Source organism: Saimiri boliviensis, chromosome 9 (genome assembly GCF_048565385.1).
Source record: "Saimiri boliviensis isolate mSaiBol1 chromosome 9, mSaiBol1.pri, whole genome shotgun sequence".
Classification (NCBI taxonomy): Eukaryota; Metazoa; Chordata; class Mammalia; order Primates; family Cebidae; genus Saimiri; species Saimiri boliviensis.
The window spans coordinates 8,355,535-8,383,130 of NC_133457.1; the positions used below are offsets into that span (position 1 = coordinate 8,355,535).

General features: G+C 38.1%; 1 protein-coding gene, 1 non-coding gene and 1 pseudogene across 4 annotated transcripts in view; 1 reads left to right on the forward strand and 2 right to left on the reverse strand.

The window, feature by feature from the left end:
• NEK11 (NIMA related kinase 11) overlaps positions 1-27,596 on the forward strand; it is a 292,126-nt gene that overhangs the window by 56,242 nt on the left and 208,288 nt on the right. For all 3 annotated transcript variants that reach the window (XM_010335819.3, XM_039480351.2, XM_039480352.2), the window contains exon 4: positions 25,215-25,333. In XM_010335819.3, coding sequence (XP_010334121.2) covers positions 25,215-25,333 — 119 coding nt within the window. The remainder of the gene's footprint in view (positions 1-25,214; positions 25,334-27,596) is intronic.
• LOC101051358 (G patch domain-containing protein 4 pseudogene) lies at positions 170-1,909 on the reverse strand (annotated as a pseudogene).
• LOC120368420 (U6 spliceosomal RNA) lies at positions 10,320-10,427 on the reverse strand. Its single transcript, XR_005582563.1, has one exon. It is a non-coding gene; the product is annotated as a U6 spliceosomal RNA (small nuclear RNA).

Here is a 27,596-nt window from a genome sequence, read left to right on the forward strand (position 1 = left end):
TTCCTTGTCCCTTAGCTGCCTGGCTTCTCTAGGCACCCGAGTTCATGATCCTGGGTTAGAAGCTACAGAGGGGACTATGCTGGTTCCCTCAACTAAGGTTTGGGACTACTGCTCTCTCCTCTCAGCTGCTGATGTCCCGGAGATCAATTTCCTTTTTGGGAGGGACTCCTCATTTAGGGGGGTGCAGAAGACCTGCAGACGTGCATTGACACTGGTCTTTGAGGCATTTCAGCTCCTGACAATTAATCGGGCCCCACCTTGACCAGACCTCTCTCTTCGTTTTCTTCTGTTTGGCTCTTTGGCCAGTGCTGACTCCAGCTCTTTCCTCCTTGGGATGCTGCTGCCTCCTCCTCTTAACCTGTGCTGCTTGAGCCAGTGCGTGCTCTGCTCTCTGCTTCCCTCGCCCCGCCGTTTTCCTCATCCCTTACATCCAAGATATCCTCCCCCTCTGGATGCTGCTGTCTTTTCTTCTTGCCTCTCCTGCTTCTTCCATCACTGCATGCTCTGCTTTCTGCTTCCCTGGTCCCACCACCTAAAACAGTTTCCTCAGGTTCAAGTCCCCCTCTCCGGTTGCTGCCTCTTCTTTCTTTGGCTGCATGGGTGAGTGTACGCCCTGCTCTCTACCTCCTTTGTCCTGACACTACCTGCAGCCTCCTTGCTTTCTCCTCTTTCCTCCAAGACCCCCATCTTCTCCTCTTCATGGTGCCGCCTCTCCTTTTTCTTCCTTTTCCTGAAGGACTGATTGGTTTTCTCTCTGCTATTCAATTCCCCAAGCCCACTTGTTCCTGTAGCATCCTCCTCCTCCTCCTCCTCATTCCCTTCAGTTGCACCCTCTCCTTCCTCTGAGACCTTTACTTCTTGATGTCGCCTTTTCTTCTTCCTGCTTGCTTTCTTTTCTTTTCTTTCTTTTTTTTTTTTTTTTTTGAGACGGAGTTTCGCTCTTGTTACCCAGGCTGGAGTGCAATGGCGCGATCTCGGCTCACCGCAACCTCTGCCTCCTGGGTTCAGGCAATTCTCCTGCCTCAGCCTCCTGAGTAGCTGGGATTACAGGCGCGTGCCACCATGCCCAGCTAATTTTTTGTATTTTTAGTAGAGACGGGGTTTCACCATGTTGACCAGGATGGTCTCGATTTCTTGAACTCCTGATCCACTCGCCTCTGCCTCCCAAAGTGCTGGGATTACAGGTGTGAGCCACCGCGCCCGGCTCTTCTTTGTGCTCTTTCTGATGCTTTGGTCAGCATGTTCTGGGTGCCTCTCCTTTGCATCATTCCTTTCAGATGCTGTAGCTTCTTCCTCCTTTCCTGCTTTCTTTTCTTTTTCCTTTTATGGGGAGGTTTGCTCTCTGACTGTGGTTGAGGGGCCCCAGAGTCCTGGGGAACCAGGAAGTCCTGCTTCTGGGCTTCTAGGTGAGCAAGCTTGGCCTTCATTGTGATCCCAAGATGGTCAGCCTTGTGTGCTGTTCACCCCTCACAGGCTTGGAGCAGCTTCAGTCAGAATCTTTGGGGACTTGGGACCCTGGTTGTCGTTATAACTGCAGCTCTCCAGTTCTTTGTGGCTTCTCTCCACCTGAAGTCAACATGGCCGTCTTCACAAACTTCTGATACAGCAAGTTGGGCTTGGGATGACTATAATGGGTGGTCTCCTCAGAAAGGCTCCTTATTTGTCCTCCTTCCTGCCCAGTTCCCACTACCAAGTTGGCCACAGTCTTGTTGAAGAGCTCATTCCACCAGTGGTTTGTGAACTCCTTGGCAGGGTCACGTCCCACCCCGTGCGTATCTTGCTTTAGTGTCACCCTGAGAGCCTGGGTGACACCATTCTCCTTCTGGCCAAGGCCTTTGCCTTGATTGCATCCGTGCTTTAGCAGCTGCTCCTTGGCAAACTTCATCCCACGACTCTTGACCTCTGGGGTGACATTCGTGGTGAGAAAAAAGTCTCTATCCTCAGATTCTCACCAGAAAAGAAGAGGTGATATCATTGTCCTTGCAGGGTCCTCTCCATGAAAACGTGCCAAATCTGACTTGTGTGCCACCATCTTCCTGGAAATGCCATTTTTGCATCAGGGTTTTTGAGAGCTTTCCAGGTGATTCTAAAATGAAGCCATGGCTGAGAATAGCAAAATAAATAATAAAAAAAATTTAAAAGGAGAGAATAGTTAGTGTGGAAATAGACAGTCACACAGGAAAAATGTGTCAGTATTGATGGAGCACTAAGCAATCATAAGTCCCAGACCTGAGAACAGGGAAGTCTGGCCCTGTAGTGGGTGTGGTTTTATGATCAAGCCATTTGGTCTGCTGCTCTTATTCATGAAAATGGCCCCGCTTGTTCTCCTTGCTCACCAAGCAGTCTGCTGATCCTCATTTAGCTTTCTATATATACTGGCTAACCCGAGATGAATTTCCTAATGCCTTGGCAGTTGCATATGAATACATTGGCAATCTGGATTAGTTATTGATGCCTTATGAGCTTGAAGTTCACAAAGGCGATTGTAATCAAGGGTCTTTCCAAAAGCCATTACTGAGCCCCAGATCTGTGTCAGATACAATTATAGTCATTGTGTGGCTTAGTAGAAATAACATGATAATATTTAATGAACTTGTCAGGTAGGATTGATGAGTCATTTATATCAGTTGCTAAAATACCGAGGGAATGTGGTACGTGTTATGGGAAGGGTGTGATTAAAGTGCTGTGGGAGTAATAGGAGAGAGAAATGACTCCTAACCAGGAGAACCACGGAGGGGCTGGCATTCTGTTTGAATTTGTAGTACAGGAAAGATGTGGCCAAGAAGAATAGAAGAAGGACATTTCAGCTAAAGGGAATGGTGTGATAAAAGGCTCAGAGATAGAAAAGCAGGGGATGTGATTTAGGAACCTAATACTTCACCTTTAATTGTAATATGTTTGCAATTAAATACCTTTCCTAATGTTAACAACTTATATAATCATAGTATAATTATCAAAACCAGAAAATTATTATTTTACTAGATTCCCCCTTAATGCTTTTGGTCTATGCTAGTGCAGGATTCTACATTGCATTTAGTTATATTTCCTTAGTCTCCTCTAATCTGTGACAATTTCCCTTTCCTGCCTCGCTTTTTATGACCTTGACAATTTTGTTGGGTACTGGTAAGTTATTTTGTAGAATGTGTCTCGCTTTGGGTTTGTCTAATGTTTTCTCAGGATGAGAAATACTATAGTTATCATATTGTATCCTTCTCAGTACATAATATTAAGGGGCAAAGGATGTTGGTATACCTTATTACTGATGATGTTAACTTTGATCACTTGGTTAAGGTTCTGTGTTGTGGGGTTTTTCAATATGAAGTTATTATTTTTCCCTTTGAAATTGATAAATATCCTGGGTAAGATAGTTTGAGAGTTTGCTATTACTAATAGCCTGTTTATTTTCAAACCTTCACTTACTGATTTTAGTCTCTTTCAGTGGAAGTTGCCTGCAGCAATTCTTACTCTATAATCTGCCTAATTGTGATTATATATTTCTCTTATTCTTTCTATATTTACTAATTGGGATTCCCCAGTAAGGAAGAGCTGCTGCTTCTCCTCCATTCATGTATTTTTCCAATTATTTATTTATATTAGTATGAACTCAGGAATTTTAAAATATATGGGTTACCACCCACTACCATCACTGTTTATTTTGTTGCTCAAATTGTTCCAACCTGGCTAATGGGGCTCCTTCATGTTGGCTCCTGTGTCTTTTTAACATGCCCCTATCCTTTTTTGAGGAGAAGTAAATTCTTGCATATTAATTCCATTTTACAGATGAAGAAACAGGACCCCAGAGGGTGGAGTGATTTTTCTGACTGTTACATCCAGGGCAAAACTAGGACCAGTTTTCCTGGTCCTAGTTGATATCTGCTCCTTTTCTTGGCTTATTCTCAATTATTTTTTGTGTCTTTGTCCATCTCTATTTCTATAATACACACACACACACACACACACGTATATATATATATTCATATACACATGTATATATATATTCACAGAAATTATTTTTATACAAATACAAATTTTAATGTAATGATATGACAATTTTATTTTCTCTCAGTAGAAGACTAGCTAGGGTTTGAAATATGGAAATTGTATAGACTTTGGCATCTTCTGTTCAAACCTTTGTCCATTTTCTTCAGCAACTTATTTCATTTCTCTGATCCTTTTTTCTTAAGAGAGTATAACAACATGTATTTTGTTAGGTTTTTATAGGGATTTGAAATAATGAATGTTGAAAAACTGACTATCAGAGCTTTTCCCTTAGTAGAGTCTCAATAATGAAAGTTATTATTTTAATTGTTCATTATTTCATTGTTTATATACCAAAACTGATCCACTGGTGATTTTTATAAGTATCAAAATTCAAGTCATTTAGTTTGTTTCATTTATTATTCTTTCTTCTTAAACTATGAAATATTTTGACCTTTTAACAAAGAACAATACAAAATAAGGCCACTGATTTTTACCTAAAATTGTTAAAGGTAACAATTGAAAAGCAAAACTAGTTTTGTTTAGAAGAAATACACTAATGCACTAAGAGAAAGCAATCTGCAAACCCAGGAGAATTTATGACATTTGGGTAAGGCTTTGGTTGTCATATAAATTTATACAAATATAAATGTTTACAAATAAAATCATACCAATTTATTTCAAATAGTTAAGTTTTTAAAAAACATGCTTTATAATAAAATCATATTTCGCATCACTTAAGTTCTGCCATTTTATTCTTATTAATCTACATTTACCTCAGCAAAAAGAACACTAACTCTAAAAGAATTTGAAAAAAAATACTAAATTCCAGATGTTCATTTATATTACTAGAAATGAACATCATAATACTCTATGGCATTCTTCAGTACCTATTTAGAAGCTGTTTGTTTTCTTGTTTTGCTTTTAAGAGCATAATGTGGCTTGACATTTCCCCCACTTTTTATGCAGTCTATTTAAGTGCACTTCCAAAGAAAATGTCCTCAGGTTGTACAATATAATGACAAAGGATCTTCTCCCCCACTGCCTTCACCTCCATTTATTGGTATTCTCCTATGTAATGAAAAAGGCTTTCAAAAACATGTTATTGTAAAATGATTCTTACTCAACCCTGCCTTTCCCAAGTTCATATTTTGCCTTTGGAGTTGTTCAAACTATTAAGACAAAATGTTTCCACTGGCAGGCTAAATATTAAGTACATGGTCTGTTTATATTATTGCCTAGCATCATTCCTCAAAGATTGGTCCATGGACCACCGTCCTAGAGTCACAAAGAATGCTTGTTAAAAAGACAGATTCAGATTCCTTGAGCCTATCTGGATTTACTGAGTCAGAGGTATTGTTGATAATGTCTAGGGATATGCATTTTAAACAAACAACTTAGAATATTCTGATGCATAAAATTTGAGGTCTATTGGAAGGTTGTTTATTTAATGGAGGTGTGGTACGGTATGAAGAACAGCATTTTAATAGGTCAATCCAGTTAATAAGGGAAGCTTTTTCATTTTGTTATTTTATTTATTTATTTTTGCGATGGAGTCTCTCTGATGCCCAGGTTTGAGGGCAGTGGTGGGATCTTGGCTCTCTGTAACCTCTGCCTCTTGGGTTCAAGCCATCCTCCCACTTTAGCCTCCAGAGTAGCTGAGATTACAGGAGTGTACCACCAAGCCCAGCGAATTTTTGTATTTTTTAGTAGAGACGGGGTTTCACTATGTTGGCCAGGCTGGTCTCAAACTCCTGACCTCAAATGATCTGCCCACCACAGCCTCCCAAAGTGCTGGAATTACAGCTGTGAGCCACTGTGCCCAACCTGCATTTATTGAGTCGGAGTAATTGATAATGTCAAGGGATATGCGTTTTAAACAAGCAACTTGGAAAATCCTGATGCATAAAATTTGAGGTCCACTGGAAGAATGCTTTTTAAAGGAGATACAGTGGGCTATGAGGGAATAGCATTTTAAGTCATCAATCCAGTGAATTAATAAGGGAAGCTTTTTCATTTTAAAATAAGTAGGACGGAATAATTTTTGAAGCTCTTTCCAGCTTTAAACATTGCAGGGATTTGTTTTGTTTTAAATTCAGGCTTCTGAGAATGCTCTTCTTTGGTCTTTTAAGGTTGTAAGTACTTTTATTGCCAATCTTAATACACGTATTAATTTTTAAAATCAAATCCTTTTAGGATTTAAAATTTTATAATAACAATCAAAGGCAGGGTTGAGGACACTGCATTTAGGTTGTTCATTATTTCTTTAAGGTTTTGGCATTTCAAAGTCAATCTGTTGTTGGCTAAGGGGATGGGGAAAGGAGAAGATACTATCAATCCATCAAACGTTACAGTTTGGGTTACTGATTTTCAAAACCTTGGAAATTAACATGAAGTCTTTTATTGCGACCTTCAAGGGATGATCTTAGTAAAGGAAAACATTTTTTGATAGCTGTATAGACTTAGGGCAATATTAATTTTGGGTCAGTTAAAGTCAATACATTTTTCGTGAAAGTTATTCTAGCAATAAAAGTCTCTATTTAATATTTCACAAAGACCAAGTTAAGAAAATAGAATATACTTACAGATATTGTAATAAGAATTTCTTAGACCAAGGCATTATATTTCATCAGAAACATTTGCTTTTTACTTGGGAAACAGTTTAGAGAACGAAAGTAATGCTTTTCATATTGCTTAGTTACAATCAGACTACAAAAAGCTGTATTTATTTCTTTGTTGTATCAAATCATAATTTGTCATGTCTAAATCTTTGAGTGACTTTATCATAATTAAATTCTTAGAAAAATTAGAGGATTGTGTGTGTGTGTGTGTGTGTGTGTATTTTGATATTGGGATTTCATTCTGTCACCAGGCTAGAGTACAGTGGTACAGTCATAACTCACTGCAGCCTCAATCTCCTGGACTCTAATGCTCTTCCCACCCCAACCTCCCAAGCACCTGAGAATGCAGGCATGACACCAGGCTGGGCTAATTTAAAATTTTTTTTTTAGAGATGGGATCTTGCTATATTGCCCAGGCTGGCTTGAAGCTCCTGGCCTTAAGCAATTATCCTACATAGCCACCTGAGTTACTGGGATTACATGTGTGAGTGACTGCATCTGGCTTTGTTTATTAAAGAACACAGTAAGTGCAAAACAAGTAGTTTTTCCTGAGGATAAACATATAAAATGGAAACAGGAAGAATAACTTGAGAAATACAAGACACAGATCTTGGATTATGTAATCTTTCAGTGTTCCCCCTTCTTGTTGAATTCACATAGCCCTTGCTTAATGCCAACAACAGATATCTTTCTTCTTTTTGAAGTTCTACCCAGAAGGCAAAGGAGAGTTTGGCTATTTCCTTTGGACATTTCACCTTGAGGCTGCTATTGAAGGTCCTATTCTGGTTTTTCCTTCAATAATCTAAATATATATTTATGTAATTACAGGAAATCAGGCAGGTAATATCAATGCAGGAAACAGACACACAACTTTACCCACCTCTGTTGTTCTGCATCTCTCTTTCCACTTGAAAGAGTGATTGTTGGACCAACAATAAATGTCACTCAGATAGTGTGCTTCCATATGGCAGAATAACACAGAAAACATAATATATGCTCATTCACAAAAAAAAGAAGTTGATGCAAAATGTATAGAATTTAATATTTCTTTAACATAGTTTAAAAATTATAATAGGATATGAAAAGCAGCGTTGCAGTTTGGGATAAATTCCTGTAAGGAATGCTATGTTAATGCACAAATGTCCCCAAATCTTAGTATTATAACTGTTAAAAGAAATACTTTGATATATTAAATTTACCAAAGTTTATTCGAGCACATACACACAAACATTTCTTGAATTGGGCAAACCTCGCAACTAGAAGTTCACAGAGCTCTTTCTGCCCAGCAACCTGAGCTATGAGCTTTTATAGGATGGACACAAAAGCAAAGCAGAGAAATCATTCTATTAGCTACAGCTAGGCATTTGCCTTATTTGGGCATGGTGTAATGATTTGGCTGCCTGTGATTGGCTGAAACTCAGCTGTTTGTTAAATGTTCTCGTTTGTTTAAATACTACATTAGGTTGAGGTTTGCTGCACAGGAATGCAAGATATGGAGGCGGCTTTAGGCCAATTTTTTTTTTTTTTTTACAAAATAATATATATATATATATATATATATATATATATATATATATATATATATATTGTACTTTAGGTTCTGGGGTACATGTGCAGATCATGCAGGATTGTTGCCTGGCAAGGTGGTTTGCTGCCTTCATCCCCCCGTCACCTGTGTCTGGCATTTCTCCCCATGTTATCCCTCCCCAACCTCCCCACCCCCTGCTGTCCCTCCCCTACCCCCCACAACAGACCCCAGTGTGTGATGCTCCCCTCCCTGTGTCCACATGTCTCATTGTTCAACACCCGCCTATGAGTGAGAACATGTGGTGGTTGATTTTCTGTTCTTGTGCTAGTTTGCTGAGAATGATGGTTTCCAGATTCATCCATGTCCGTACAAAGGACACAAACTCATCTTTTTTTATGGCTGCATAGTATTCCATAGGGGATATGTGTCACATTTTCCTTGTCTAATCTATCATCGATGGGCATTTGGGTTGGTTCCAGGTCTTTGCTATTGTAAACAGTGTTGCAATGAACATACATGTGCATGTGTCTTTATAATAGAACGATTTATAATCCTTTGGGTATATACTCAGTAATGGGGTTGCTGGGTCAATTGGAATTTCTATTTCTAGGTCCTTGAAGAATCGCCACACTGTCTTCCACAATGGTTGAACTAATTTACACTCCCACCAACAGTGTAAAAATGTTCCTATTTCTCCGCATCCTCTCCAGCATCTGTTGTCTCTAGCTTTTTTGATGATCACCATTCTAACTGGTGTGAGATGGTATCTCAATGTGGTTTTGGTTTGCATTTCTCTAATGTCCGGTGATGATGAGCATTTTTTTTTTTTTTTTGAGATGGAGTTTCGCTCTTGTTACCCAGGCTGGAGTGCAATGGCGCGATCTCGGCTCACCGCAACCTCCGCCTCCTGGGTTCAGGCAATTCTCCTGCCTCAGCCTCCTGAGTAGCTGGGATTACAGGCACGCGCCACCATGCCCAGCTAATTTTTTGTATTTTTAGTAGAGACGGGGTTTCACCATGTTGACCAGGATGGTCTCGATCTCTTGACCTTGTGATCCACCCGCCTCGGCCTCCCAAAGTGCTGGGATTACAGGCTTGAGCCACTGCGCCCGGCCTGATGAGCATTTTTTCATATGTTTGCTGAGGCCAAATTTAAGTTAATTTAACAATTTCCCCCTTTTTATCAGTCTCTCAAAATTGGGCATTGATCTGTCACCATCATCATGGACTTGTTTGGTCTTGGTATGAAATACATAATTCACAGCATCGGGCTAGTTGAATGATTCCTTATGTTTTCTTTGTGTGTTTGTTATTTTAACAGTAGCGAGATCATTTGATGTACAACAGATGGCTGCATATGAGCATTTAAGACGCTTGAGAAAATATAGCACACCAGGGAGACTATTGTGATGGTTATCAGAAGGATAATACTAAGATAGCAAGTGTATTCCTTTAACAGAGGCCACCATGAACCAAAATAGTTGGAATAAAATGTATCAAAAAATAAGCCAGAAGAATCTGCTTGTTTTAACCAAGTAGCTTGTTTGTCGATTTTTTAAAACTAAGTTTCTACCGTATCAGACATGTTTATCAAAGTGCATCATGAGGTATTAGCATGCACATTCCCCTGTTCAGCCAACAGGTAACCCAAAGCAATCTAAATAATGTTAGCAAGAGAATTTATGAAGGATTCTGGGCAGTGATAGCCTTTGCAGTAGAGTTAGCTATGGTAGCTAATATTTGAGACAAATTTCTAATTATAACTCTCTATATATTTATGCCAAGCCAAGGAAGAAATGTTCAACAAAAGATACCCATTTAGAGTGATTTAAGCCTGCCAGAAAATTCCTCTTTATTATTTATTTATTTATTTATTTATTTATTTATTTTTTGGAGATGGAGTCTCACTCTTCAGCCCAGGCTGGAGTGCAGTGGTGTGATCCTGGCTCACTGCAACCTCCACCTCCTGGGTCCCAGTTCAAGCAATTCTCCTACCTCAGCCTCTCAAGTAGCTGGGATTACAGGCACAAGACACCATGCTGTTATTTTTTGTATTTTTTAGTAGAGACTGGGTTTCACCATGTTGGTCAGTCTGGTCTTGAACTCCTGACCTCGTGATTCACCCGCCTTGGCCTCCCAAAGTGCCGGGATTACAGGTGTGAGCCACCGCACCCAGCCTGTTAGTTTTATTTTTAAATGTGGAACACTTCATGAATTTGCATGGTCATTGTTGCACAGAGGCCATGCTAGCCTCCTCTGTATTCTTCCAATTTTAGTATATGTGCTGCCAAAGCAAGCACGATTTCTCAGTCCATGGCACAAATTAAGAGATATAGATCAGTGTTCAGTTTCCAGTTGCTTATGAAGTGACAGTGGTACTTTTAGAATCTCTAATCCACATTGGCCCCTTATTTTCTACTTGAGACAAGGAGTTGTTCACACATATGGTTGATCATTAAATTCTCCACAGATAAAAATATATCCTGGAGGGGCACAGGGTTTCTTGTATGATACCTCGTGTGTTACAAATCACCAGTTGAGAAGCACTGGTAATATTTATCCAAGGGTCCATTATGGAATCATTGTATGTTAGATAACTTCTGAGAATTAAGGGATTAGGGTTACAAAGTTGTCTACAAACTGTCAAATTATCTTTCTTTTGGTTTTCTTAGTTTCTGGCATAATTTAACTGCAAAACCCTTAATGTAGGTTTTTCCTACAGTTGGATTTAAACAAGAGTCTGAATATATGAATCTAAAAACCTAATCCTATGGAGAGGACCAGATTTTGCAATTTGAACAAATAGTCACACTTGGGATATTAGTGAAATTTGTTACTTGGTGAACTAGAATATCTCTAAGACCATACAGGGATTTAGGTTTAACATGACATAGTCAACATTCAGTCGCGTTCCCTACAAAAGCTGCCAATTATGAAATCTTAATTATCACATTATCTTGCCATATATAAACCAAAAAGAAAGATAAAGAGAAAAGGAAAGGGAGCAAAGATTTCATAGTGACAGAGGAGAACAGTCTCGACCTGTGATCTTGGAAAAGCTGTCCACATCTCAGATGCCATTTGCTTCTAGAGAAAAACTTCCCTGGTCAGCTTTACCTTGAGATATCCAGTGGATTTACAGTCCCAAGATTCTGGAAGGGCTCTCTTGAGTTGAGATACAAGGATCCAAGGCTTGGGGCCCTGAAATTTTGCTGTAGTGTGGGTGGTGGGAAGAACTTGGTATGTTCCCTTTCAATGGGGCTCAAGGGCAGTCTTTCTCTGGTGTTGCCCCCAAAGGACCCATGCGGTGGATTCTAGATCATGAAAGATCTGGTTGTCATCAGCTGGTGGGTCACAAAGGGTTTCTTTTAACTACTTTAGCATAATGCATTAAAATCTTGCAATATTGAGTCATATCAGAAGTTACAAAAGTGTGTAATTTGCAAGGTTCTATTATTAGGGCCATATACCTGCCTGTAACTATTTTATAAGGGGTGAATCTGTGTTTTCTAAGGAGAGTGGATCTGACTGCCATCAATCAGTAATACCTTTGAACAAGGCCATTCAGTTAGCATTGCCTAATGCCATTGTGCTTGTAATACCTATTTTAACTGCTTTATAACTTGTCTAGTGAAATGAGCACCTCTACCACTGGAGATTTCTCCAGGAATATTCCATAAAGCAAACACATTTTGTGATAAACTTTTAGCTACTGTTATATCAGCAACCTTCTTGTATGATGGGAAAGCTTCTGTACATCTAGAAAACATTCACTGAAGGTAGGAATTGAGTGATATCCATCTGCAAGTATTCAAATGATCCAGCAGGTGCTGGAAATGTACTATCTGAGTATTTTATTGTCTTGTCAAAATTACAGGTTTGACAAACCAGTCATTGGTTATAAACCATTTTAGCAATTACAGAACAGAGAGTCTCCCAATATTTTAAAAAATAATTTGGATTATTTCATCTCTCCTATTATGAGTTAAGGAGTACAGAGCTTTTAATAATTAAAGCTGTAGGAACTCAGGAAGGACCAAGCAACTGTCCAGGCCCTCCATTGGCCCACACTTAATGCTGAATTTACATCCTTTTAAATACCAGTTGGTTTCTCGAATTCAGACACATAGCACTGTTGATGAAATAAATCATCACAGGTAATTTGACTTGGATCAATCTCATGGAGTTCATTCAAATTTTATATCTTAACAATTTCAGTTCTGGCTGACTTAGTATGAAAACCTGCCAAAGCATTTCCTTGGCAACCAATTAATTTGTGTTCTGCTTGATGTGGCGTTAGTGGTTTGATGAACCAATCAATTTACTAGAGTTCTGGAAATTCTTATCTAATCCAATTGTATGATGTTAAGGTTATCAGAAACCTATTTTTTCAGAGTTCTTTCCATGAATCCCCTCAAAGATGAAAAATTTAGGTTTATAGTTGTTTTCAATAGCTTTCAGGAAAGTACCAAAGTAAAACAATTAGCTGTCTTTGGATGACAAGACTTTAAATGATAATGGTTAAATGTCTGATGAAAATTAATTATAATGCAATTAACAAGAACATTTTGTTTCCTTTTCTGTCTGTACAGTATTTTAAAATAATTAAAATTATGAGTGATAGTGTTCTATCAAGACTACCAAGTTTCTGGGAATTTCATATAATTTCTGGAAAACATATTAGTAACATACCCATGCAATGGAACATAAAGATGGTTCAGCAACACTTGTTATTTGACAATGCTTCCCATGCAATTTAACACATCAAATAAGGCTAATTAGTTTAACACCTCTCTTTTTTATAAGAAGAGAGGGAAAAATTTCTTTGAGAAATTCCAGAGGTCAGTTTGGAAACTTCAAAGTTGGTTTGAGGTCGAAAGGCCTTAATTTAGTGTTTGATTTTGAGAAGTTGTTAAAAAGTGTCAAAAGGTTTAAAATAATTAACATAGGATCATAGGTCACTGGGAACAACAGTCATTTAAGCAGAGTGATAATTAAAATACTTCAAAGAAAGTTACATAATTATAGAAAAAACTTAGCTTTTTAAATAAAGAACTGTTTTCTTGAGTGATCTAAAACCTAAGACAACATGAAACACAGGAAATTGTCTTTTTTTTAAAAAAATGACTTTTATTTTTGTTATAGAGGGTACATGTGGAGGTTTGTTACATGGGTATATTGCACCCAGGTAGTGAACATAGTACCCAATAGGTAGTTTTTCAACTCACATCCCCCTTCTTCCCTCCCCTATCTAGTAGTCAGCAGTGTTTATTGCTCCTATGTTTATGTCTATGTGTGCTCAGTGTTTAACTCCCAGTTATAACACGTGATATTTGGTTTTCTGTTCCCATATTGGTTTGCTTTGGATTATGACCTCCAGCTTCATCCATGTTGCTGCAGAGGACATAATTTCATTCCGTTTTTATGGCTGTTGATGTTGAGTATTCCATGGTGTATATGTATCATATTTTCTTTATCCAATCAATGATTGGTGGGCACCTAAATTGACTCCATGTCTTTGTTGTTGTGAATAGTGTGGTTATGAACATTATGCATGTATATGTCTTTTTGGTAGAATGATCTATTTTCTTTTGGGAATATTCACAGTAATCAGATTGCTGGGTTGAATGATAGCTCTGTTTTGAGCTCTTTGAGGAATCTCCAAACTGCTTTCCACAGTGGCTAAACTAATTTACATTCCCATCAATGCTAGATAGACATTGCCCTTTCTCCACGCCTTGCCATTATGTGTGGTTTTTTTGAGTTTTTTAAAATGGTAATTCTGACTGGTAGGAGATGGTAAATCATTGTGGTTTTGATTTGCATTTCTCTGATGATTAGTGATGATGAACATTTTTTCATAGGTTTTTTTGGCCACTTGCATAACTTCTTTTGAGGTGTGCCTGTTCATGTCCTTTGCCCACTTTTTAACTTTTTTTTCTTTCTTGTTGATTTGTTTAACATCCTTATAGATTCTGGACATTAAACCTTTGTTGGTTGCATAATTAGTGAATATTTTATCCCATTCTGTAGATCATTTGTTGACTCTGTTGATAGTTTCTTTGGCTGTGCAGATGCTCTTTAGTTTAATTAGGTCCCACTTGTTAATTTCATTTTAGTTGCAACTGCTTTTGGGAACTTAGCCAAAAATTCTTTGCCAAGACCAATGTCAAGAAGGGCATTTCTTATTCTAGAATTTTTATAGTTTGATGATTTACATTTAAATCTTTGATCAATCTTGAGTTAATTTTTGTATGTGGTAAAAAGTAAGGGTCCAGTTTCAATCTTCTGCATATGGCCAGCCATTTATCCCAGGACCGTTTATTGAATAGGCAGTCCTTTCTCCATTTCTTGTTTTTGTTGGTCTAGTCAGAAATGAGATGGTTGTAAGTGTGTGGCTTTATTTCTGAGTTCTCTATTCTGTTCTCTTGGTTTACGTGTCTGTTTTTGTACCAGTATCATGCTTTTTGGTTACTATAGCTTTATAATACAGTTTGAAGTCAGGTAGCATGATGCCTCCAACTTTGTTCTTTTTCTTAGGATTGCCTTGGCTATTCAGGCTCTTTTTTGGTTCCATATCAATTTTAGAGTAGTTTTTTAAAATTCTGTGAAGAATGATGTTGGTAGTTTGATAGGAATAGTGTTGAATCTGTGGATTGCTTAGGGCAGTACGGCTATTTTAATAATACTGATTCTTCTAATCCATAAGCATGAAATGTTTTTCAATTTATTAGTGTCATCACTGATTTCTTTCAGCAGTGTTTTATATTTCTTCTTGTAGAGATCTTTAACCTCTATGGTTAGCTTTATTCCTGGGCATTTTGTTTTCTTTGTGGCTATTTTAAATGGGATTGGGCTCTTGATTTGACTGTCAGCCTGGACATTATTGGTGTATAGAAGTGCTGCTGATTTTTGTACATGGATTTTGTATCCTGAAACGTTACTAAAGTTGTTTATCAGTTCCAATAGTCTTTTCGTGGCGTCGTTAGGGTGTTTTATGTATAGAATCATATTGTCAGCAAAGAGAGATAGTTGGCTTCTTTTTGGATGCCTTTTATTTCTTTCTGTTGCCCAATTGCTTGGCTGGTACTATGCTGAATAGGAGTGGTAAGAGTGGGCACCCTCATCTTTTTCCAGTTCTCAAGGGGAATGGTTCCAATTTTTGCCATTCAGTATGATACTGGCTGAGAGTTCTTCATAGATGGCTCTTATGATTTTGAGGTATATTCCTTTAATGCCTAGTCTGTTGATGGTTTTTATCATGGATGTTCTTAAAACCCTTTTCTGCATTTATTGTGATGATCGTATGGGTTTTTCTTTTAATTTTGTTCATGTGGTAAGTGAATCATATTGATATGCATATATTGAGCCAACCTTGCATCCCAAAAATAAAGCCTACTTGGGCTGGGTGTGGTGGCTCACACCTGTAATCCTAGCACTTTGGGAGGCTGAGGCATACGGATCACAAGGTCAGGAGTACGAAAAATTAGTTGGGTGTAGTGGTGCGCACCTGTAATCCCAGCCACTCAGGAGGCTGAGGCAGAAGAATCGTGTGAACCCAGGAAGCAAAGGTTGCAGTGAGCTGAGATTGTGCCATTGCACTCCAGCCTGGGCAACAGTGTGAGATTCCGTCTTGTTAATAAATAAACAAATAAATAAAGCCTACTTGATTTTGTCATATTAACTTTGTGCTATACTGCTGAATTCAGTTTGCTATGTTTTATTGAGGATTTTTGCATCTGTGTTCATCATGGATATTGGCCTGAAGTTCTCCTTTTTTATTGTATCTCTGCCAGATTTTAGTATTAGGCAGATGCTGGCTTTATAGAGTGAATTAGAGAGAAACCCCTTCTCCTCAGGTTTTTGGAATTGTTTTAGTAGGATTGATACTAGTTCTTTTTGTACAACTGGTAGAGTTCAGCTGTGAATCCATCTGGTGCAGGACTTTTTTTGGTTGGTAGGCTTTATTATTATTATTTCAGAGCTCCATATTGATCTATTCAGAGATATAGTCTCTTCCTGATTCAACCTTGGGAGATTGTGTGTTTCCAGGAATATATTCATTTTCTCTAGATGGTCTAATTTGTGTGTGTAAAGTTGGTCTTAGTATTCTCTGAGGATCTTTTGTGTTTCTATGGGATTGGTTGTAATTTCATCTTTGTCGTTTCTGATTGTGCTTATTTGGATCTCTTTTTTGTTGTTAATCTAGCTAAAGGTTTGTCAATCTTGTTTTTGTTTTTTTTGGTTTGTTTTGTTTTGTTTTGTTTTTTTTGTTTTGTTTTGTTTTAAGAAGAACCGACTCTTGGTGTCAACTGATCTTTGGTATAGATTTTTGCATTTGAGTTTCATTCAGTTCTTCTCTAATTTTAGTTATTTTTTTTCTTTTGCTAGCTTTAGAGTTGTTTTTTTCCTTTTTCTTAGTTCCTTTAGGTGCAAAGTTAAATAGTTAATTTGAGATCTTTCTAACTTCATGATAAAGGCATTTAGTAGTATAAACTTCCCTCTTAACATGTTCAGCAACATCCTGGAGATTTTGGTATGTTGTGACTCTGTTTTCATTAATTTCAAAGAATTGTCTGATTTCTGCCTTAATTTTGTTGTTAACCCAGAACTTACTCAGGAGTAAGTTGTTTAATTTCCATGTAACTGTAGTTTTGAGAGATCTTGAAACTGATTTATATTTCGATTGCACTGTGGTCTGAGAGTGTGCTTGGTATGATTTCAAGTTTTTGAATTTGTTGAGACTGCTTTATGACTGAGCATGTGTTCAATCTTAGAATATGTTCCATGTGGAGATGAGAAGCATATATATTCTGTGGTGGTTGGAGTGTTCTATAAATGTTCATTATGTTTAGTTGGTGAAGTGTTAAGTCCATAGTTTCTTCGTTAGTTTTCTGCCTTGGTGGTCTGTCTAATGCTGTCAGTGGGGTGTTGAAGCCTCCCAGTATTATTATGTGGTTGTTTAAGTCTTTTAATAGGCCAAGAAGAACTTGTTTTATGAATCTGGGTGCTATTGTATTGGGTGCATATATATTTGGTATAGTTAAGCCTTTTTGTTCAATTATACCCTTTATCATTATGTAATGTCCTTCTTCATTCTCCTTAATTTTTGTTGGTTTAATATCTGGTTTATTTTATATAGGAATAGTGACTCCTGCTTTTTTTTTCTTTTTGTTTGCATAGTGAATCTTTCTCCATCCCTTTACTTTGAGCCCATGTGTATCCTTACATGTTAGATGGGTGCCCTGAAGACAGAATATGGTTCAGTCTTGTATTTTCATCTAGCTTGCCACTCTCTCACTTATATGTGGGAAGGTTAGCCCATTTACATTCAGGGTTGTTATTAATATGTGAGATATTGATCCTGTCATCATGGTGTTAGCTGGTTGTTAGCGTTGAGATTGCTTTATAACGCCATGGGCTACATGCCTTTGTGGGGTTTTGTGGTAGCAAGCGCCATACTTTCAATTCCTTGTTTAACTTAGCACTTTCTTGAGGACCTTTTGTGAGGCTGGTCTAGTTAAAATGAATTCCCTCAGCATTTGCTTGTCTGAGAACGGTTGATGGGATATGAAATTTTTGGTTGAAATTTCTTTTATTTAAGAATGTTGAAAATCGTACACCAGTCTCTTCTGGCTTGTAAGGTTTCTGCTGAGAGGTTTGCTGCTAGCCTGATGGGCTTCCCTTTGTGCAGGACTTGACTTTTCTCTCTGCCTTTAAGATTTTTTTCTTTTACCTTGACCTTGGTGAAGCTAATGACTATGTGCCTTGGGGATGGTTAACTTATATGGTGTCTAGCCAAGATTCTCTGTATTTTTTGGTTTTGTATGTCATCTTCTCTAGCAAGATTAGGGACATTTTCATGGACTATATCCTCAAATACATTTGCTGAGTTGTTATATTCTCTCTCAGAAATACCACTGAGTCATAGATTTGATCTCTTTATATAACCTCATATGTCTCAGAAGTTTTACTCATTTTTAAACATTATTTTTCTTTATTTTTGTCCAACTGAGTTGATTCGAAGAACCGGATCTTTGAGTTCTGAGAGTCTTTCCCTAGCTTCTATTCTTCTGTTAATACTTGTGATTATATTATGAAATTCTTATAGTAAATTTTTCAGCTCTGGAAGCTCAATTTGTTTCTTTCTTAAAATGGCTATTTCATCTTTCAGTTCGTAGAACATTTTACTAGATTCCTTGGAATCCTTGGGTTGGGTTTCAACTTTCCCCTGAATGTCCATGAGATTCCTTGTCATTCGGATTCCATATTCTATGTCTGTTATTTCAGTCATTTCTGACTGGTTAAGAACCATTGCTGGGGAGCTCGTGGACTTGTTTGGGGGTAAGGATACACTCTGGCTCTGGGCATTGCTGCAGCTCTTGTGTTGGTTCTTTCTCATTTGAGAAGGTTGGCATTCTTTTCATTGCCATGTAAGTTGCGTATAGTTAGTTGGCTTCATTTTGGATGTTCTCAGAGGACCAAGGCTCTATGCAGGTCCTTTATTTGTGACTGAATTCTTACCCTTGTCTTACAGGGGGTCATATTAGCAAAGTATTTTTGTTGTTGTAGTTTGGGTTATAATCCAGTAGATGATGCTTAAGAACATTTGCTGTTAGAGGCTCTTACTCAGCTGCTTGCCTCCTTTGTATTTCCTGCCACTTGCAAGCATGCCGTGTGGTGCAGTGGCAAGAGAGGTGACGCCTTCACCGAGTTTACTCCTGGGCCTTGTGGGAACTCCCTCCGAACACTGGGACCATGCCTACATTTCTTTTGTTAGGTGTTTGGCTGCGAGGTTCCCTCAGTCAGAGGCTGCATAAGGGAGAGAGACCACACCTTTTCAGTCTCCGTCTGTGGAGGGAGGCATTCCTATTCCTGCTGCAGCCCAAGAACCCATGTGACTCACCCCCTCAGTGCTCTAAGAGTGGGGGCTCCATTCCCTCTCAAGTACCTTAGTACTCCTAGGGGATTCACTGCAGCAGCTCTGGGGAGAGATCAGGCTTTTTGTTCCTTCCCCAGCTTGGGGGCAGCAGGGCTGGGGGCTGCAGCAGGGGCAGCAATGGCATACAGCCTGCCAGTTACTTCAGGGGGTGCCACCCCAAAGAAACGCATAGCCATGGCTGACTAGAGTGATCTGCCAAGGATGGAGCAGCTGTGCTGTGGGCCCAAGCATGGGGGGCTCTCCCTGGGGAAGACCAAATAAGACAGTTTGACCTCTTCTCCATAGGATGACTGTGGTGTGCTGTAGGCCTGCAACAATAATCAGGCTGTTTATTCCCTTTCTAGCCAGGGTGGTGGGTGGGATGGGTAGGTACTGTGGTGGTGGCAATGACAGAGGGCCTGTCAGTTGTCTCCAGAAGCTCCACTCCAGAGAAGTACAAAACCACCACTAACTGATCAGGTGGGAGTAGGGCAGCTGCTGTGGGGGCCTAAGCTGGGAGGCCCTGCCCAATGAGGAGCAACAAGTTCAGGGATCTGCATGGAAAACATTCTGGCAGCCTTTCTGTATGACAGCTGTGGCATGCTGGAGGCCCATGACAGTTCTTAGATTCTTTACTCTCCCCCACCTGAGGACAGCAGGAGCAGGGACTGCAGCAGTGGCAATTGCAGCAGCTCTGCTGGTTGCCTCTGGGAGCTCCATCCCAGATAAAAGAAGAGACACACCCAGCTGGAATGTTCAGGTTGGGGTTGGTCGGCTGTGCTGGGGACCCCAGCCACTGGACTTTGCCTGATAAGGTGCAGTGGAGGTGAGGCCCGCAGTTCATCCCCTCCTCAGCACCGTGCGCGTGGTCCTTATCCTAGAGATGCACGAGAGAGCCTGAGCTCCTTTGTTGGTAGGGCTATGGCAGCTGGCACCAGCGTGCTCAGGGATCCAGGGCTCATAGCGCTTAGTGTGGGCTTGAGTGGTAGCTCTGCACAGGCTCCATGAAGTGCTCTGTGTTGATCTGGAAGCACAGGGGAGTCAGGGGGCCTCTCCTGTGCCCAGGATTGCAAAACCCATGCAGAACTATGGTCCCTAGGGACTCTCACTCACGCTTTCCTCATGGCTAGGAGCCTCCTCTGTCTCTGCACCAATCTTCGGAGGGCAGCTGCCTTGCTCTTTGCTTTCTGTGGGTCACTGTTGCTTTCTGATGAATCAAAACATGGCCTCCTGTGTGATCTACTTGAAGAACTAGTGTTTACTTGCCAGTCTACCTCTTCTCCATAAGAGCAGTGTGCACTAGCTGCTTCTAGTCAGCTATCTTGGCAAGTCAGCCATCATGGCACCTCTCTTACTGACTTTCTTAATTTTAAAACATAGAATATTTCCTTGGCCAATTACTTAAAAGGTAAAAACAAAACAAACAGAAAACCTTTTCACAATTTCCTATTAAAAGAAGACCAGTGTCTCAAGGAAAAGTTGTTTTAGTATAGAGGATGAAATTCTAATTTCTCGTCATTGTGTTTTTGATATTAATGCCTAATTGTTAGAAAAAAATTCACATCTAATCTTAGCTAGCTTAATCACATACAAAATTTCTTTCCCAAGATTCTTCTTCTACAGACTTTCTGTATCAGTCCATTCTCACACTGCTATGAAGAAATAGTCAAGCCTGGGTAATTTATAAAGGAAAAAGTTTAATTGACTCACAGTTCTGCATGGCTGGGGAGGCCTCAGGAAACTTAACAATCCTGTTGGAAGGCAAAGGAGAAACAGGTACCTTCTTCACAAGGCAGCAGGATGGAGTTAGTGTAAGCAGGGGAAATGCCAGATGCTTATAAAACCATCAGATCTCATGAGACTCACTATTGTGAGAACAGCATGCGGGAAACTCCACCTGTGGTTTGATTATCTCTACCTGATACCCCCTCGACATGAGGGGATTATGAGAATTACAATTCAAGATGATATTTTGGGTGGGGACACAGCCAAACCCTATCACTTTCTAATATCCAGACAGGTTTTTACCCCCCCATACTTCTTTCTCATTTTGGAACAATTAAATCATTCTACTTTAGAACACAAATTTTTCTATTTTTGTTTTAACAAAGCAATACACATCCTCATAACTTAGGCTTTTCCTTACCAAAAGCACATCTGACCTACCTTGTATACTTGCATATAAAGTTGTTTCCCTTAGTATTTCTAGTAATTTTAGTTATATATTTTAATTAGTATTCTTAGCCCTTTATGACCTTAATTTCTAGTGAACACTAGGAAGCAAGCAAGTGTGAATATCATACTAGCAGTCTATAGATTGGAAAATCTGTGAATTATAATTCTAGGAGTGTGTACTTTTTTATAACACATTTTTTTTTCAATGTGGCACAGAGGTATTAACAGTCCTAGCTGTCTTTAGCTTCTCTGTATTTAGGAATGGTAGAGGAAGCAATTTTTTACCTCTATCCTTTTAGGGCTGTTTTTCCCCCATCCTTCATAAGAATGTTAAAAGTTTCTGGTATAGAAAGGTCATTCTTCACATGGGAATTTTATCTTACCTCTATTTAAATCTTGTTTCTAACAGTTATGCTTGAAATGCTCATAAAGATGAGACATTAAATGCCTAGCCATCACCTTAAGTTATTTTTCTTGCTGACAAGTTATGTCACATAGAGATAACATAAATTTATTTCACTAAACCTAGGGAACAAGAGTTGTGCATCTGTATTATGCTAAATGCCGACAACTCTGAAGATATGCCTGCATTAATCAAGCCAACATACTTTTATTAGCTTTCATTTACCAAAGGTTATCCAAGATTATGTAAACTTGAAAAATATTTTAGCTTTCTTTCTAAGGGTTTAAGGAGTACCTATTTTATATAAGCACTTATTTTTCTTTAAGCCAATTACGTAATTCTCTTTTACAATTTAATTTTGGCAATACCATAAGGAAAAATAAATATATGACACATTCATAACATACATACTGACACATGTAAATATACACATAAAAACAAATAGCCAGGTGCCAAATACAATAACACAAAGCTCACTAATATATTAAAGGATATCTGGAACTGAACTTTATCTGGCCTGTGGAACAAGATTACCCACTCAGATGGTTAAAGCTTTTGAATGATAGAAAAGACTAGTTTTTTTTTATTTGCCTCCTCTAAAGAATCTTTTAAAGAGGAAATCTTTGATTTATTTAATATCTTAGCTATTTAATAATTCTGTGTATCAATTAAAGAATGTGTCCCATTGCTTTTGTGGTATGTTGGATCCTTTCTTTTTTCTTTTTCTTTTTCTTTTTGTTTTTGTGGTGTTTTTGTTTTTGTTTTTGTTTCTGTTTTGAGATGGAGTCTTGTTCTGTCACCAGGCTGGAGTGCAGTGGCGCAATTTCGGCTTGCTGCAACCTCTGCTTACTGAGTTCAAGTGATTCTCCTGCCTTAGCCTCCTGAATAGCTGGGACTACAGGCATGCACCACCATGCTCAGATAACTTTGGAATTTTTAGTAAAGACGGGGTTTCACCATGTTGTCCAGGATGGTCTCAATCTCTTGACCTTGTGATCCACCCGCCTTGGCCTTCCAAAGTGCTGGGATTCGTTTTTAATGTGCCTCACAAGTGACCAGGTTTATCTGGGTTAAACTCCACTGTGGCCACTATAATTCTAGGTTGTCCTTAGTAAGGTTAACACATTTTTTAAAATGCACATGTCTGGGACCGTAATTTTTGTACATAGAGACAATTGTGCTTATGGATGGTATTTTTAAAGTGATACACATTGGGTTGATATAAGAAGCTGGCAGGCAGCTTCACTGATATTTCTTTAAGGCAAGTTTTCCTTTTCCTTTTTCTTTATCATTGTCTTTGTCTTCTTTGCTCTCCTTCCACTCCTCCTCTGAAGCTATTCAGGAAGAAGATGGCATCATGTAGGCAATCGTCTTTCTGCCACTGGAGATGTTTTATTGTATTCAGAGAAACTAAATGAGATATACCAGAACCTTTATATAAACAGAAGCCCTTCCTATATGCAGATTTCCATTCCTGCAAATACTATATTTTCAATATGTGTTTGGTTGAAAAAGATCAGCTTATAAGCTGATACTATAAGCTTGTGAACTGATATTTGAAGCAGAGCTATGCAGTTCAAACCTGTGTTGTTCAAGGGTCAACTGTATATTTACAGGTCACCTTTCATCTGAAGGACTTTTATGTGTACTGCACAGGATGTTGTAATGATCTATGGTCAAAAATGTTCTTTGCAACTTATAGAAACATGAGAGTACAGCTTATGCGGCTTAACAGTATTCCGATAAACTCTAGGATGAAAAAGAGAGGAGAAATGAAGGCAGGTGTGGAGAATGAGGAAGAAATGACACTGTTTTAGACAAGGAGTCAAATATTCAATTCGCCATATTTTTGAATTCCAGCAAGCTTTGGAACAGTCTTCCTGGCCCAGAAAATCTATCAGAGAGCTGTACTTGAGCTAGACAGCAAGTGAATGTTTGCTATACTTTTGATTTGTTATGGCCCCATGTAGGAGAGAAAATGCCAAGCAAATATTTGCGCATTGTACTGTAAGGGAAAAAAAAATTGATTAGAAGTGAATCAGTTGACCTCATGTTGTTTCATTAGAAGTGATTTCCCTTGGATTGTCTCAGTGCCTGCAAATGTTCTTCCTTTGCATCTTAACAACTCTGTCATGAGTAGTCTGTGACTAGTTTCATCTTTTCCGCTTACGCTCCCCATGATCATGGTAAGTACCTTTCCCACTCTTTATGGGGCCTGTGTTTTGGATTCTGCAAACATGTCCAAATACAGTTACACTTAATCCATCCTTTTCTTTCAAGGAACATTTCTCAAATTATTTCTAATTTTTCAGTGTTTTATAGTAAAAGGGATCAGGTCTAAGGGTTCTCTAAGAGAATTTAGCATTTGACATTTTTATTTTTATAATAATTGAAATACATCAATACAAGCATATTCAGAAAGGGCATTGTATCAGACACTGCCAGGCTATTTTATATGTTTGTCATTTTTTTATCATAGTTTTTGGCTTTCATAATAGGTATTACTATTTTACCCATTGCCAGTGAGTGGTGGCATAGAGACTGACTAAATGCTTAAATGATGTGCTTGGGTCTCTATGTAGACTCATAGTTAGTGTATTCCTTAGGGTTTTGCTATAGTTTTATAGAGGAAAGGATAATTCAGTCATCCCAGTGCACGTGGTTCCCTGGGCATACCAAACTCGAAAGAATCTATACTACAGCAGCTGTATGCACAACGTAAGTTCCAATTTAGTTTCACCCAAAAATCATCACTTTATATTAAATTAATAATACTCATTTGAATTTTATTGGGTAGACTTTTTATATATGTTAAGATTCTATAATTATCTACAACTCTGAGCGTAAAGAAAAGTTATTGCTACTTTTATGTGGGTGCATATTTAGGTAATATAAAAAATAATTTAGGTTGAAGGTTTATATAACTTTTCTCCTTATAAGAGTTTTTTCCTTGAGTGATATCATTAGTTAAAGCCTTTAAAACAGATTTTATGGAATAGTTACTAACACTAGGGGAAAGAGCTAATCTCCATTCTGATTTGTGCAGAGTGACTGGGTATTCAGGGAGGATAAAGAAGTAGGGAAGAGGAACAGCAGGGGCCTGAGCAACGTCAAGGAAGTGAAAAATTAGAAAAATCAGAAAGTGAAAGCTGGTCCCTTAAAACCATGTGGGTTTGTTAACTGGTGCTCATCAAAGTTAGATTTCTAACCTTCCTTAGAAATTGGGAGACAAGAACTTATCTTCAGGCATCGACTGGAACAGACAGTCAATTCTTTTGTCTACTTTGAGTTTTCTCAGGCAGGAACTTTAAGGGGTGGGAGGGTAGAACCATTCTAGGGATGTGGCCTTGGGCTTTTAGAAACTGTTAATACATTCATGTTTGTTCAGGTCTTTATAGGTCAAGGTTGATAAGAGTGCTTAGATGAACCTGAATAGACTTCGGTTAAAGAGAGAATCTTTGTAGTGCTAATTACAGAGTGGCACTTTCTTATTATAAACAGTGACTGCTATGTATTAGCTGTTGTTAAGTGAGCTTGATTTTAAAATATTAGCTGAAAAACTATGAAATATTATGCTCTTCATTTTAGGGCCGAGATCTAGACTATAAAATTCAGGAATATAAAGAAGCTGGAAAACTGTTTCCAGAAAATCAAATAATAGAATGGTTTATCCAGCTGCTGCTGGGAGTTGACTACATGCATGAGAGGTACGTTCATTTGCTACTGGGAACAGGATCTATTTTTATCAGTCATGTCTGAACTTGAAAAGTGAAATTGTTTTCTATAATTCAAACAAGTTCAAAGGTATATGGCTGTAATCAAACATCTCTAATATGTTTGAGAAAATGGTTGACTGACTATATCTAGAGGATTTACTTGTGTAGCTTTCTGTTGCTGTTCTGAAAATCAAGTTGGCCTTGAATACAAGACAGGAATTTGTATTAAACACATTTCATTATATCTGATCATCTCCTATGAATTACAGGAAGTTCTCAGATACCTGTGGCGTGCTATGAATTTATTGTATCTTACAGCAGGCTTGAGTTGTAAATACCTTGGTATGCCACAAACGAATTGTGTGGTCACCTTGGAACGTGTCAGTGCACACCTAGCTAGGTTATTTCGCCTTAGAGAGAGAAGTATTCAGATGGAAAGTCAGTTTTGATGTGAAGTATCTGATGATGAAGGTCGATTATTTTGATTATCTATGATTTACATTTACAATCTCTGCCTCAAATATGTATTTTAAAACTCTTGATGATTTTTTATAGGTCAAAAGTAAGAAGTTTTAGAAGTTAAATGTTTTAGAGATGCATAAAATGATAATAACACGTTTGAAAAGATGAACATACATAGACAAAAAAGAAGTGGATACTTGGACGTGTCTATGGTAGCTTTCACCTTGGGTGCGGGTGTAAAACATGGTACCATTCTTCTTGAATGAAAGGGGTGATTTTTAAGGCACACCAAGGTCTAGCCATCCATTGATGTCAGATTGCTTAAATGTGTCATCTGTACTTTCCGACAGCATAAAAAGTAATCGGGTTATTCTGTAATTTGCCATATATCTTCTAAAACACATGCTTGTTGATACAGATAGCTCCTGATTTATTGACTGACGCTTCATAAGTTGGAAGATGTCAGACTATCTTAAGAAATCTTTTTATTGTAAGATTATTTGACTTAAAAGAATCAAATAATCTTTTAATAAGCTACCCAAAGTTGCTGACTATAAAACTTCTGTGTACATCCATTTATATTAGTATTTCTTTTATTTTCCTTACTACTTCTTGGCATATTGTTAGGTTATACACAAGAAAAACAACTAAAAACCCGTATTAAGATGCTAACTATGGTGTTGTATGCACAAAATACAAAACTGCAATCTGGTTGATTTAAGAACCCAGATATTTTTGATAATCTTTAAGACTGCTTAGTAATAGTAAAAATAAGTGAGTTTAAAATAACCCTTTGAACAGAGGCTTGTAAGTTTTTAATCCTTTAATATTCAAAGAAAGTCATTAATTAAGACTAAATATTTAGATATTTGTGAATCTGTGAAACTGAAATACAATCATTTGTGATTCAGATAACAAGTGATGGTGCTTCTTAGTCATTATGTTATGATAACCAATTATTGTAAAGTTTTTATGTACAAAGAAATTACGGTTTTATATTTCAGTTCATTCATTCCTTTGTTAGTGATAAATTAAAAATAAGTCTCAACCTCAAAGAGCTATTAGTTAGCTAGCAGACATAAAACATATACACTTATAACTATAAACCATGTGCCATGGTAGATGTACATGATTCAGTGTCTCCACCACTCACTAGATTCGTGACTCTGAGCAAGCTGGTCATGAGAGCAAGCTCTCCGCGCTGAACCTGTTTTCTCATCTGCTAGGTTGGTGCAAAAGTCCTTGTGGTTTTTGCTGTTATTTTTAATGACAAAAGCCGCAATTATTTTTGCACCTACCTAACATAAAATAAGGATAATAATAGGACTGTCCTTGCTTATGTTATAGGCTAGAAAATATGCACTGAGATATGGTACAGTTTAAAAGTTTGCAAAATGTTAAGCTCTATGTGATGTTGTTGTTTATGGTTATAATTTAATATAGAAGTGAGAGCCCAGACATCAAAAGGGGTTTTGACAATAACAAGTTATGACAATAACAAGTGTTGGTAAGCATATGGAGCACGTGGAATTCTTTTATATGGTTAGTAGGGTATACATTGATACAAACCCTTTTGAGAAATGTTTGGCAGTGCTTTCTAAGCCAAACATAAAAATATGACCCAATAATTCTATTCTTAAGGGTAGAAATGAGTGCTGATGTCCAACAAAAGGTATACAGAAATGTCCATAGAAGCCTTATTTGTGATAGTGAAAACACTAAAAAATATTCATCTACAGTGGAATGGTTACATGAGTGTGGTATGACCCTATAATGGACTTTTAAAATTACT